We start from the raw sequence: 14,176 nt of genomic DNA on the forward strand, positions 1-14,176 counted from the left end.
TTCCTCGAAATAATAGAATAATTCGCGTAGACGAGTTAACGCTTTAAATAGTCAACTTACCCACGTCCGCTTCGCGACGCGTTGCGATGATGGCCGTAATGGAAGCTGGGTTGTCTAACAAAGCTGCCGTCTGTGGGCGATTCACTACTTTCATGGCTATCTGTGGAATCGGTCCGACTGTACTCCTTCCGGAACCAATTAACTAAAACCGATCGAAACGATTCAGTATAATGGCTCACAGTACGTCGCAAATGATACGCGCAATTCTTGCCGCTCACCGATACCGCCAATTTGAAATCGCGTCGACTTCCGCGGTCCCAGGGAAGGCTCGCCAACGCCTAAATTACGTTCGCTCTGTCTGGGTGTCAACACGTGATGCTTCTTGCGCAAATTACCCAACGGGCTTTGACTGATCTTCATGTTCTCCTCGCTCAATTCCGTCTCGAGAAGACTCTGCAAGTTGGAGCCCGCCTACCCAGTTAACCCTTTTAATACTATACAGAATGACGGACAACAGTGTAAGTATTGTGCAATTGTTATCATTGTAATATTTACAGCGCAAGTAGACGATGTGCTCCTTTTCTTAAAGAGAAATTTGCGCGTGCCTCTGTCGTCAACGGTGTAACACGTGTCTCCTCCGATATCCGGGTGTTCCTCTAAATCCGATTGATGAATATGTCTGTGAAATTATTAGATATTTAAAAAAAAATTGCAAGAGTGTTCTTAAAAAGTGTTTATTCGCTTTGCAGCAAGCTGTAAGCAAAATTAGATTTTCTAACAGAATTATTTAATTGAAGAACTTTCCACAAGCAAACAAGTCTATTTTTTTTCAATCTAATTTATGGTGCCACATTGTGACAACTTTGTTCTAAAAAAAATCAAACAGGGAATAAGAAATATAAATAGGTTATAGCAAATATAAAATTTCAGCAAAAACTAAACAGATTTTTTATTTTTTTTAAATTGATCTTTAAAATATTAATCAAAACCTACATCTTTGTTTTTTTTATTTATTATATGTCTGGAAAAAATTATCATATTTATACAATGAATATTGAAGATAAAAAGTACCTTTCGTTTTACGAAATTTACATTTTTTAAACGTATTTAGTTCTTGTAGGAAACCTTTCAATTATTATTAAAATATATTTTTATTCATAAACCTTATGACACGTGTTGTCTGCATGTTGCTGTTACATCGTTTATTCGGTCGATCCGCGGATTCCAGAATTCCGCTTAGAGCGACCCGCCGAAAAATGCCACCGTGCGCTTCCTTGACGTAGGTCATCAATTGTCGCACGTCGCAATAGAGACTGATGTTCTCTTGCGCCTTTAGATGCTTTGTGGAATCGATGAGCCGCGTGACCAAGACTTTGAAGACGCAGGCAAAGATTTGCCCCTCGATACCACGCGCTCCGTAACCGCCGGTGTTGTACGACGTCGCGACGCCGTTCGTCGTCATGTTCCCGCCGCTTGCGCCGGAAGTACCGACCCCGCTCCCGCCGGTTCCAGAACTGATCATGCCAGCACCAAAGTTTGTCGCGTATCCACTTTGGGTGACCACGTCCGGTGATTTTCCCGACATTCTTTTTTGGTCTAAGTAGAAGATAAAAGGAATATATCTTTTCTATATAAGAATGGAATTATTTTCAAATCATGTATAATATTTTCGCTTTGCATTTAATTTACTTACTTAGCGGCGATAACAATGAACTTGGATCGACGCAGTATCCAACGTACGCGTGAAAGAAGTCCAAGATTTCTGTCAGCGGTTGCTCCCGCATCATCGCTCGTAAGAATCGTGAGAATTGACGGGAACTCGCACGATGCAGTTTTGTCAAGATAGTTTGGCCTTGGGATCGACAGATATCAGCTTGAGGCCCGCGCACTCCGTCTAGGCAACCATGTGGACAGCCTAGGTGCCTTAGCACTCTGATCACGCAATTCATAAGAAGATTGTGAGCGGTCGGTTTGTCCTTGCCGTTCGAATCGTATCTAGGTTCTTGATGTAATTCTGTTGGCGAATCCTGCTTCTTTCCTGTTTCGGACTTATTGTCGATCCCCGTACCGGATCCTGTACGAGAAGTAAAATTGACTTTGAAGTGAACGTGATGAGTTTTTTTTTTTATTTCATCCTTGTTATTAAAAAATGAAAAAAACAGAAATTATTTAAAAATACAAAACTGTAGTTTGAAAGATTATTGCATTCTAAATAATATAATTATGTAAATAATCTGATTTCATTACCTGCATTACTGCCGATGGCTTCCTCTCGGAGGCAATGCTTCATCACTCCCATGTCCATTAAGAGTTCCATCAAGTTCAGCATAATCTCGCAGACTCGCGGCGTGCAGGTGGTATTATCTCGCAAAGCGACGAAGTGTATCGCCTACAAAAATGATAAAATGTGCATTTTATCAATTTTTTTCACAAAATGCGATCATATTTCGTTATTTACCTTCAAGACGACTTGCAGATCAATATCACCTTCTTTGGTGATATAACACGCAGAACCTGGAGCTTCCGGCATTTCGTCGCTCATGTAAGTAATGTTCGAATCCGTCTGAGACCTCGTAAGACTGGGTTTCCTCTCGGAACACAAACGAGGACCTTGAACGCTGATGACATCTAATTGACTGTCGATGGATCCCTGAAAAAAAATTAAAAATAATTGAATGACAGTTATAATAATAATTCCAAGAATAATTAGCAAATAACGTTGCTGTTAATTAAATTGCATCCTACACACAAATGATAAAAATTAGTTTAAAGATACGATTCTGACTTTATCGTGCGATCGTACTTTGCTGAAAATCGCAGGTTTCTTTACCTGACGCTTCATATAATCAGGGGATGGGGTTGGCGTGTGTTCCGTGACAGTGATAATAGGGTTCGGCGCGGCGTAAGACTGACTATAAAACTGACTCTGCTTCCTCTCGATGCGAGTATCGCCGATGTACCTACAAAACAGCGTAGATTAGAAATCCAATTCGACGGTGTTGTCTTGAATATCCTCATGCCAGTTGCCAACGTGAGCCCTAATCAAGCACTACAGTCTTGTCTTTATGATGTCGATCTACAATCGTGCGCCTGTTATTCCGTTGACACATGCACGATGATTTTTAATAAACTTTTCGTATCAACGTTGCCCATACCATGACAATCATGAGTCTTATATTTTAAAAATTAATATATAATTAGAATAAATTAAAAAAAACATTAAAATAACTTTAGATAGATGGAGAAGAAAGAAAGTTTTAGTTAGAACAATAAATTAAATATTAAAAACACTGTATTTGTATAAATATTAAAGTTAATTAAATTTCTATAGGAGCTGGAGATTAAGATTAATAGACATATTTGTTTTATCTTTTGTAAATATATGTGAGAAAAATTTAAAAAGATAAAATTACTCACATATTCAATTGTTACATCAATTTATTTGAATAAAATAAAAGAAATGAGAGAGAAATTTTTATTTGTTTTTGTTGAGAAACGAACAATATTTCAATTTTTTTAACAATTTTAAGTAGTAATTTAAAGAATTAAAGGGCAACGTTATTCGATTTTTTATGTATTTTATTTTATACAACATGCATAAATATGTAAAACATGAGGATGTTTCTACAATGTAATCTTCTGATTTATATATATCAGAATATTTATTAGGATTATGCTGGAATATAAAGCAATAGATTATGAAAGCAACATAAGGAAGAACTTACTAACTCTGATAATGGATTTTAATTAGTGCACGATTATAATTTTAATGTAACGTAGTACATTACATATATTTAAAAATTATAAAAGAAATAACGTAATTAAAATAGAGGTGTCATGAAGAAAAAGTCACTGATTTTGGAGCTTAGAAAATTATTATTTTGCATGAATGAATTAAAAAGATGGAAAAAGAAAGAATAAAAAAGGAAACGGTTTTGTGTACAAAATAAAGCAATTATTATTAAAATTGTTATTAAAGAATCAAAGTTATTACATAACAGAAAGGAGCGTCAAAAAATGATTATAGGTAAGATTTGCCAATAATATACGGAGCAGGTTTGATGATGTGCCTCATGTGCCTTCGTGGGTTCTTGCCGATGTGCCGATGCGACTGAATTTCGGTGTGTTATTAAAGGGTAAAAGTGCGCCCTACCAAAAGCAGGAAGCTCGTAAAAAGAAGCGTGTGAACCGAGCTGCAGTACGTAACTTCCTCCGAATGACGTTGATGACTTACCCTCCCGCGGTCAGCTCGTTAATCAAGCAGCTGAGCACGAGTTCGGGGTGAAAGGGCGAACGAGAGAGAGAAAAGAGACACACACAGAGAAAGACCATTACGCATAAGTATTACGATAGGTTTATCGATATTTAAGCGCTGGATTAATAGTCGGAAAACATGTGAACTACATTCTTAGACCATATATCAGGCCAATTACATCTAGCTTCCAATACATAGCATAAATTGTTTCAATTAAGACACATCGTCACTATTTTTAACAAAAAATATATATATATATTAGACTGTTTTTTATCCTAAAAAATTTGTAGTATAAACCGGGGGAAATTACAAATGAATCTAGATATACGTATTATCCACCCGATTTATATGGCCGATAACATCGATCGTCAGTGTTGGATCAAACTTTTTTATTAGAATTTTGTATATGATTTTATATTCTCAATAAATATAATATAATTACAATCAAAGTAATTGAAATTCAAAATTTGTTTGTTATGATATTTGGTTACAATAGCAAGAAGAATTTTTGATTCAACATTGATTCCAACATTGATTCTGTACTCATAAAGAATTTTTGCTCTAAACGTTCATCTCTTATTGCATACAGCCTAAACACAACTACGTTTCTCTTGTCTATTATTGTTGTCACACTGTTAAGATATAAATGTAATTGTAATTTTTTAAACTATATATATATATATATATATATATATATATATATATATATATACTTATATATATATAGTTTACGGAAATATGTTTGCACGTAAATACGCACTAGGCGTCTCTTTTACTGACAATTAAAAGCGCGTATAATTATGCAAAACTGTTATTAAGCAAGTTAAAAAATTCCATGAGTTAGAATAACGACAAAACACGCATATATTTAAGTGCAAACGAAAAGAAAGTTAGAGAGAAGAAAATCATATAATGTCGAAATTGCTTTCTTCGAGCAAAGCTAACAGCGCCTACCTTAAACTCGGCATACTCTTTCCTTTGATTAGATTTGAAGGATGCTTCATGTAATCAATGTCTTTTGCCTCAAAAATTTTTGAACTGCTTGGTACCGAAGTCGGTCTTGCGGTCAGATGATCTTCTCCAGTATCAAGACTCGTATGACGTTCCTAGAACGTTACAGATAAATATTAGAGAGTACCGTACATTATCAATAAATCTCTTAGTTTCTAGGTAAGAATTTAAAGAGGCAATCTAATGATGTTACAAGAATTACATAATAAATTTATCAAAATGGAATATGATTTATAACACAAATATAAATTAAATTATTACATTTTCCTATTATTATCGTGTAATTAAAATACTCGGTCATTTACCTGCTCAAATAACATTTTAGGTTCTTCCTGGCCAATCTTCTCAAGTGCCTTGTCAGATTTTGATAGAAGCTTTGTTTCCACAAAGGCTCTGAGATCGGCCATCTTCATGCGCTTTTTCGTTTTCTCGCTGGCGCGTCTGGTATGCTTCGATTCGCCTTCTTGGGCTTCGCATGTGTAATAATTCTAAAAATGTGACCAAGTCTACACAGAGAAAGAGAAAGGATCCGTTTTGAGATGGCAAAAGTGATCACGAACCCGTTGTCGAAGAGGGATCGCGCGTGTCAGGCACCTCTATGAAATCCTTTATAGAAACGTCCTTTTTCTTGCTCTCGGGGCTTTGATAAATCGAAACTTCAATTTTCGGAATAGGCAAGGAGTTGCTCCGGCGACGTGGCATCTGTTGCACTGAGGTTTCTTCGTTGATTCTTCGTAGCCTATAATATATTTTAAGAATTATATACTTAAATAATTGCAATGTGTGTGTTATTTTTTCAGATGTTTATTTTGAGATATTGGAATTATTTTAATATAGCAAAGTATAAGAAGATATAAACGCAGAAGAATTATTTTATATAATCTTTATCTGTATCCTTGCACTTGTCAAAATCATTTTATTTTAATATTTATATCAAACATTAAATTCTGTATATGAAAACATTATTTGTTAACAATGTAACATTAATTCTAATTTTTATGGAATAACTGACCGGTAGTAGAAAAATTGGAGAGCCCAGTGCACGCCTTCCTCCTGCCATTGAGGCACGAACAAACATCTCAAAGTGGCTACGTCCAGAAAGGTTGCCGCACGAACGTCCGAATCAACGACTGTAGAACCAGTGATGTGCTCGGCTGCAGGTGTATCTGCAGCCGCTTGACGTTGCAGCGAGAAACTTCCACGCGTTTTGGAAGTTTCCTGCACTTCCTTCTCCGCCTTAGAAGTTTTCTCTTCTTTCTCCTTATCCATACCTCTAATGAAGAAGGCACATTTATACACGAAAGCTTATTCTTCTTAATAATCTTATATTTCGCTCGAAATGATTGAATAAAAGTTGCAATTGTAAAATTTAACTGACCCGGATTTCGTAGATCTTCCGTGATACTGTTTGCAAGTGTCCAATCCGGAAATTGCCGTGACTTGTTCTATCGTGAACTGTTCTATTGTAGATCTCGAGGAGGTGGTTGTCCTGCCCATCGCGACGTGAAAGATGCTCGCCTCGCCCTGCGATAGCCATAAAAATGTTATTCGCTCTGCTCTCAGTCTCAAAATATTACTTCGTACAACTCACCGCGAATATGGTGGAAACCTCTTTTACTCCGTCAAGCATTCTCTCCGATTCAGTCAAAGATGGTAACCTGAATATTACCTAAAGCAATGAAAAACGTGTTATTTAATGAATAATTTGCGATTAACGCTTATCACAGTCATAAATTTACCACGTGCTCGTCCTCTGCGCCAGAGCTCTCCTCAGGGATCGTTTCCGGGAAAACCGTGTCTTTTGGTGAGGACAGCCAAGTACTCTGTTGCTGTTATTATTTTTACAAAGTTACTTTCCGTTTGCAATTTAAAATACTTTGATAATCTTATTTGAAGCGCAAACTTACATCTTCGTCAATTACTCTCGAAGACGGTGGAGCACTTTGTTCCGAAGTCGATTGGCTGGGAGGACTTTCGACATCTAAACAATGATTAATCAAAGAATAAGGTAACAAGATAAAAAAGATATTTTAAAGATAAATTAAGAAAGATTAAATATGACAGCTAATACCGAATTAAATATTAATAAGTATCTTATAAAGCAATTTATATATATATTACATGATTATATAGATTTTTATTTAATTAATCTAAGTGGTCTTACTTCCTCCAACGAAAACGCCATCCATCAACATGTGATGCTTGGCGGATTTAAAAGCTTGGTTCCAATAAACGCGCGGTTTGCCACGACAATGCGCTGTGAAGCAAGATGCATCCGGATGACGGCATTCGTACATGGCGGACCATACTTTTAGGCCGTTCTCTAATCGCAAACTCGACTTGAAGTCAATGTCCTTTAAGTGATTGCATAGAGGTGCAAATAGATAGATGAAGAGCTGAAATCAAGAAAGATCCATCATTACCGTAATCTATGTTCTATTAAACCACATGAAGAAGCAGGATCTCAATAACTTACAGTCATGGTAGGTATCGGAAACAAGTAGAAAAAAGGATTCGACGGATCGGACTCGTTCTCCGCGCATTCTTCAGCTGAATCCAAAAGTATCCAGTGAAGAATGTAAAGAAGAGTCGTTTCCATTGTGCCGAGAGTCTGAAAATCCTTCCTGAAAGATATTAATAGTGATGATTATGTCGTGTGAAAATTCAAGGCACTAGCCTGAAGATTACACACTATACTTAAGTATGGCTCACCTATTGTGCAAGAGGCTGGCCGTAGCATGAAGGACGTAAGGAAGAGCGGCTTGAATCAAACGCCAACGTGGCACGGTTCTCAATATCTTACTTAGCGAGGGTACCACATCATTGTGGAGATTTTGCACTAAAACCCTTTCAAGGCACTATAAAAAAAGAGAAAGAAACGATTTAATAAAAGCTTTATTATTCTTTATAATCGTCGATTTTTATCAAAATTTTATGTGCTCAATATATGTCAATTTTATTTAAACAAAATATAATTAATAATATAATATTATTAATAACTGATTATTATACTTTTTTATATTTTTTTAGAGAGTACATATACTAACCGTGCATGCTTCCTTCATTTCCTGTGCGAGCATTTTGGGAATAAATAAACAATATTAATAAAAAATTAATAAAATATCGAGAAATAAATGAAATAAAATTAACAGAGTAAATGAGCTACAATAATAATTATTTGTAACGTCCTACAAGCAAAGCTAAGTGATACGTTATTACATTTAATAAATAATAAATTATATGTAACCGTTTAATGCAGATTGATTAATAATGATGTAGATACTGATATGAAATCGATTTGAACAACATCTGCATACATCTAATATATATGACAATACAAATAGTATTATAAATTTGTCTAAAAATTAATTACATTAATCCGTATTAAAATCAAAATAGTAACAGATATACTTTTTTAAAGTTAAACACATAATTGTAATTTTATTTAATGTTGTGTGCTGAAGAATTAATGCAGTATCTACAATTATTTTGCCTCATCATCTTAAGAGAAAACTGAGCATGCGAGAAACGCAATAGTGATAAAATGATAGAATACAATATATACATCGGGCAGGAAAGCAGTCTTGTGTGCAATTTCATATGCAGATATTAAACGAGCGAGCCAACTTACATGATGGCCTGGCGCGTTTTGACAGAACTGCAGGTTACACGTGGAGGCGGCCGCGTGGAATGGACATTTTGTTAGTGCAAGTAAAGCAGGTATTGCGTAACGTAGAATTGACAGGTGAAAGCAATCAATTATACGCATTGTATTAAATTTCTATTTAATTGTGTATAAAATTTTTATAGATAGGGACTAATATGCTCTTAAGATAAATTAAAGATATATAGAATAGATAAGAAAAGAATGTAAAGTATATCCATTAAATACATACAAAAAAGCATTGTGTTTGATTTATTGTAAAACAAATAAAGAAATAAATTATTACTTTAAATGCACATGAAATTATAATTATTTTAAATCCTCCATGACTTGGTGTCTGTAAATAGCATGTACATGATGTTAAAGCAAAATATATAAAATTGTGAATTAATCAGGATTGGGTAGTAACCGGTTAAAAAGTTAAAAGTTAAATAATAAAGTTAAAAAAAAAATAATTTTTAAATTAATTTAATTAATTTTAAACAATTTAATTTTTAATTTTTATTTCATCTAGTTATTTTTAAAACATATAAATTTTAATTTATCAACTTTCTAAGTTAAAAATTTATATATGTAAAAGAAAGAAATTATATAAAAATAAAAATACATTTTTACATAAATATTTCTTGGTTATTTTATGTTAACTTAATTTATAAATAAAGTATTAAATTTAACTAATCAGCCATATATATGTATAATTTTTAGTACATACTTTTTACAATTAATTTTTAATTTAATTTAAGTTAATTTAATCTCAACTTAACTAAATTTTCTGTTTAGGTAACTTTTAACGTAACTAAATTAACTTTATAAGTCATTAACCTTAATTTAATTTAGTAAAAAGTATATTAATTTTTACTCAATCCTGAAATTAATATAAGTATTCTCACGACATTCTTAAAAAAGTGATAAGCACTATAACGTCAAATTACATAACGATCTTTATAGATTCGTTTGCGTTGCTCGAAATCCCCAAAAGTTTTTGCACTTGAAACAATTAAAGATAATTATATTAAGCGTAGGAGAGAGAGAGAGAGAGAGAGAGAGAGAGAAAGAGAGAATGAAGATACTTGCAAAAAATGCAAGCAAGGGAAACAATTAAGTAAACTTTATGAGTCATTGTCACCCAAGATAGATTGAAGCCACAAAGTAGAATAGCTTCACGTTGGTGAACACATGAAGCAGGCTTTGTACAAAAAGCACAACTATTTCGACAGAGACGATTACGGAAAGCAAAAACCGGAAAGAAGTTCTTCCATATAGTAGAGTGAAATATTTACAATTATGATTTTATATTTACAAAAATATCCATTAAAATATTAATATCGGGAAGAATCGAATATTTCATTTGATCGACCGTCTTCACGAATCTTGCTCGCAATACTGAGAATACATTTTTATACGTTTTAAAATTAGATAATTGATTTAAGCGTCTTTAATAATAGAGTGATTTTCATTAATTTTTCTTAAAGTTTAAAAGTAGAATATTGAGTCGATTGTTACCGTGCAAGACGCTTCATGAAGTTTTCCTAGTTTAGCTCGAATAAATGGCCTGAAAAATAATAAAATAAATCAGATGCTTATTTTAAAATGGGTATGTAAAAATAATAAAAAATTCTATGTAATCAACTGACCTTATTTTACTCCAAAGGAACATCTGAACCGGAGCAGGCAAAGGATATTCCTGCGTTCCTCCGTCCATGGATCGCCGTTTATCCATGTTTGCTCCAAATGTTACTAAAACTCTTTTGAGATCGCGAATAACGAGATTGAGTAGCTCAATTAATCAAATACAATTATAATTAGTTTAATCGTTGGTACTGTCATCACTACCACGTGTCTCACCTCGCAGAACAGACCCTTCCGACTCCAGCCGCTAATACGCATATGTCTTGAACACACCCTCGGTACAGTCAACAACACTCATCAGCCGGAGTGGATCAATCCTCGATTGGGGAACGTCAAAGCCGTATGCTCACAAGAATCGAGAACCAAAATGAAAACGATCTCGTCTTCCCACACAAGATTCATACGCTCTTCTATCTCTCGAGTAAAATTTATTCTACGAAAAGGCGCGATTATCGCGCAATATCATCGTCGCGTGTTGGACGCAGCCGCCGGAAAACGCCGACGCCGGGCATGACGTCGTCGAAGAATAGCGCCGCACCGAGAAGAGAGAGAGAGAGAGAGAGAGAGAGAGAGAAAGAGAGAGAGAGACAGAGTATCACGTGCCACTCGGCCTAGTAACACACTTCCGTCATTCCCTGTGGATACCCTGCGCGACGCGGGTATGCACCCCGGCGCCGGGATAGCGTGTAACTGAAGGGACTACGCGGTCTACGCGCCCTCGCGGGAAGGATGGTGAATGCGCGTGCGACTCTCGGAAAATCCAATGCGCCGGTCGTTCCATCGATCAGCCCAGGAATCTGCTGCTGGACCACCCCTATGGGAGGTAAACCACCCATCGCGGCGCGCCCGCCTTGCGCCGCGTCGCGCCACGTTCCTATCAACCCATTTACCCACCTAGCCCATCTAGCCGTCTATTCGAGCAGCTCCCGATATAACGATGGGCGAGGCCATCTTCCTGCTGAGCAATGACTGGCAAAGAACGCGCAATTCACCTTTTCGTAATTTACCCTCCGTTACAGGGTGTGTACTGTTGGATTATGATAGATTGATCCGGGGGGCTACACCAACCGATAATTTATTTTTCATGCTGTTTTTGCGCCATAAAGGTTAGTTAAAGCCATATCCGTGAAGATGCGAGTATACGATAACGTTAAAAACGTGAAAAAGACATCAAAGATGATAAAAGACATTTAAATGAGATCGACGTGAAACCGCTATATATATTCTCAGGTATACATATTAGGACTCGACTAATGAGTCTGCTTTAAAATCGTTTCCCACCGCCTGCTGCTCCAATTCATAACATCTTCAGCATCCTCATGTGTGTCAAGACGCTCTTTGGCGAGTCTTTTGTCGAGGAAGTTCTCAACGTTCTTTAACGTCATATCCAACTCGAACACGATTTCCTGTGCACACATCATTACTTTACCAGCTTTTAAAGTCTCTTCAGGGTTTACTGGACTAATTTCTATACAAATTTCTGTGTTATCATACGCATCGCCGCCTATTTTTCTCACTTCTTCACTTATTGTCCTACAAACGTCGCGCCACAATTCTCTTTCATCAGGATGAAGAATTTCGACAAATTTCCGAAAATTTTCCCAGTCCATGTCTTCACTGTCCTCAAGAATTTTACGATAAAATAGCAAGATCTCTCTATTTCCATCGTCATTTTCAGTGATATTTTTTAATGCCGCATCCTTGTAAACAATTTGCCGCACGATTTTCTTTTTACAATTATCTGCACACTTGTCAAAAGAAATAAGAGTTGCATCGTCGTGAAAAATCTTGACGGAATCTTTGGAGAGGGATTTATTCACATACTGGTTACGTATATTTGCAAAGTTATCTTGCCTCCTAAGCAAGCGATTCCTATCTTCTGGTAACTCGGACAATTTAGTTGGAATATAATCATCATCCGCGCAAATGTTCATTTTCTCATTGTCTATTTTATAACGCTTATTAGAATAATCTAACGCAGCGTTTGCGGATTTAGAATGCAGCAATTTTTTACTATTTAACGTTTCGTTTGATAAATACTTTTGCCGAAAGAAAGTCGAATCTTTAGCCGGCGATACAATTGTTTTGATTAAATGACAAATCTTCCTACGCGTTTCTGGCGATAATCGAACTGAGATATGCGAGTCATGTGTACATGGGTCGCCTATCGATTCTTTTGCCTTACCAGACCGTCTATCTTTCGCAATTTGAGCTCTGACATGTCGAGAGATATCTAGAGAGGGTCTTGACGAAACTAATTTGCGACCTCGAGGAATGTCTTCGTCATTTATCTCATATTTTCTATCCAGAGATTCATGTATCAAATTCTCAACGGATGACGAGCTAAGAATGGTAACATTGCTTTCCTCTCTCTGTTTCAAGAGAGTGCAATTCTCGAGAGAATCCTTTTCCATATAGTTAGACTGGTTACCCACTTTTATCTTTTCAGTCGTATGAGAATATCCCGAGATATTTGCAGAGACGTTAACTCTATTATTATCTGTTCTCGGTATTGGCAGACAATCGTCTAAAGGATTTTGAATTAAACGTCCCGATTCGTCGAACAACCAAAATCCTGCGCCACGTTCTGGATAATCTTCTCGACTGCCATACAAGACGGAACTTCCTCCGTTTCTCGCGTTATCCAGACGAGTGCAACGCCTTTCCTGCAATTTGGCAAAAAGTTCGTTCTCTTTCCTATCTAATTCCGTAAACTGGCCACGAGCCAAATATTTCACGGTATCGACAATCGGATAAATATCGCCGTGCTTGTCGAACATTCGTTGAGAAACTTTGACCGTTTGCGCGATACTAGAACGTCGATCTCTTGCCAACAACTCATCGATTTGCGATTTAGGTTCATATGAAATCTCCCTTACAACTTCTTCAGTGCTGGCATAGACTTTTATTGCATTTGAAGATTCGTACTTATCAGGATTATTTCGTGTAACACGATTGCACTCATATTTTTTATTCTTTTTCTCCGTCTCCAAATCCATAAATAATTTATTAATAATATTATTATCAGGATAAAATTTATTTTTGATCGCGTTATCGGCTTTCGTAATGGACATATTAGCTTCATTCAAACTTTTAATACGACTCTTCATTAATGAAGTGCGTTTATCGGTTGACAATTCCTTTTCGCTCAATTTGTCTTTATATTCAGTTCGATTATTCATTTTAGAATTATTAATTCTCGATTCCGCATTATTTATTAAATTTGGGTGACTTATTGAAATGTCTAATTCCTCATTATTTTGATCATTATTAATACAATCGCGTTCGGCAATTATCTCATCATCGTACTTGGTTTTTAATCTATTCTTTTTAATTTGTTCGATAGTAGGATGCGATCCTAGTATATAACTTATTACTCCGCAACGCTCGCATCTGCGCAAAGAGGAATCTTTTGAAAGAAGATCCTCTAATTTCTTATCGTGACGCTGAACTAACAAACATTGCAATGTTCGCAAAATCTCGTTACAGCAATTATTAATCAGCGTAGAAACTTCAGGATTAGAATCTGTAATAAAATCCAGGATTTTATAAACCGCTCCTAGCTCGATGAAAAGTGCATCCGATGCATTATTCATGTCTTCACATGTTTGAGAATG

General features: G+C 35.8%; 1 protein-coding gene across 12 annotated transcripts in view; it reads right to left on the reverse strand.

The window, feature by feature from the left end:
- Positions 1-11,063, reverse strand: part of LOC105201484 (protein unc-80 homolog) — a 27,467-nt gene extending 16,404 nt beyond the window's left edge. For 2 of the 12 annotated variants that reach the window (XM_026135306.2, XM_026135309.2), the window contains exons 1-25: positions 10,776-11,048; positions 10,565-10,675; positions 10,434-10,482; positions 8,898-8,924; positions 8,314-8,334; positions 7,979-8,124; positions 7,743-7,890; positions 7,431-7,662; positions 7,174-7,247; positions 7,006-7,095; positions 6,858-6,935; positions 6,645-6,790; positions 6,279-6,539; positions 5,827-6,005; positions 5,572-5,735; positions 5,210-5,361; positions 4,235-4,264; positions 2,831-2,960; positions 2,459-2,650; positions 2,248-2,389; positions 1,694-2,074; positions 1,164-1,596; positions 556-679; positions 279-471; positions 61-202 (exon numbers count right to left, since the gene is read on the reverse strand). In XM_026135306.2, coding sequence (XP_025991091.1) covers positions 61-202; positions 279-471; positions 556-679; positions 1,164-1,596; positions 1,694-2,074; positions 2,248-2,389; positions 2,459-2,650; positions 2,831-2,960; positions 4,235-4,264; positions 5,210-5,361; positions 5,572-5,735; positions 5,827-6,005; positions 6,279-6,539; positions 6,645-6,790; positions 6,858-6,935; positions 7,006-7,095; positions 7,174-7,247; positions 7,431-7,662; positions 7,743-7,890; positions 7,979-8,124; positions 8,314-8,334; positions 8,898-8,924; positions 10,434-10,482; positions 10,565-10,650 — 3,620 coding nt within the window. In that variant the 5' untranslated portion in view covers positions 10,651-10,675; positions 10,776-11,048. Of the gene's footprint in view, positions 1-60; positions 203-278; positions 472-555; positions 680-1,163; positions 1,597-1,693; positions 2,075-2,247; positions 2,390-2,458; positions 2,651-2,830; positions 2,961-4,234; positions 4,265-5,209; positions 5,362-5,571; positions 5,736-5,826; positions 6,006-6,278; positions 6,540-6,644; positions 6,791-6,857; positions 6,936-7,005; positions 7,096-7,173; positions 7,248-7,430; positions 7,663-7,742; positions 7,891-7,978; positions 8,125-8,313; positions 8,335-8,897; positions 8,925-10,433; positions 10,483-10,564; positions 10,676-10,775 lie in introns of all 12 variants that reach the window. The other 10 variants (XM_039448040.1, XM_026135312.2, XM_026135304.2 and 7 more) reach the window with 9 other exon arrangements.
- Positions 11,064-14,176: the final 3,113 nt, after the last annotated feature.

The sequence above is a fragment of the Solenopsis invicta genome, chromosome 4 (assembly GCF_016802725.1).
Source record: "Solenopsis invicta isolate M01_SB chromosome 4, UNIL_Sinv_3.0, whole genome shotgun sequence".
NCBI lineage: Eukaryota > Metazoa > Arthropoda > Insecta > Hymenoptera > Formicidae > Solenopsis > Solenopsis invicta.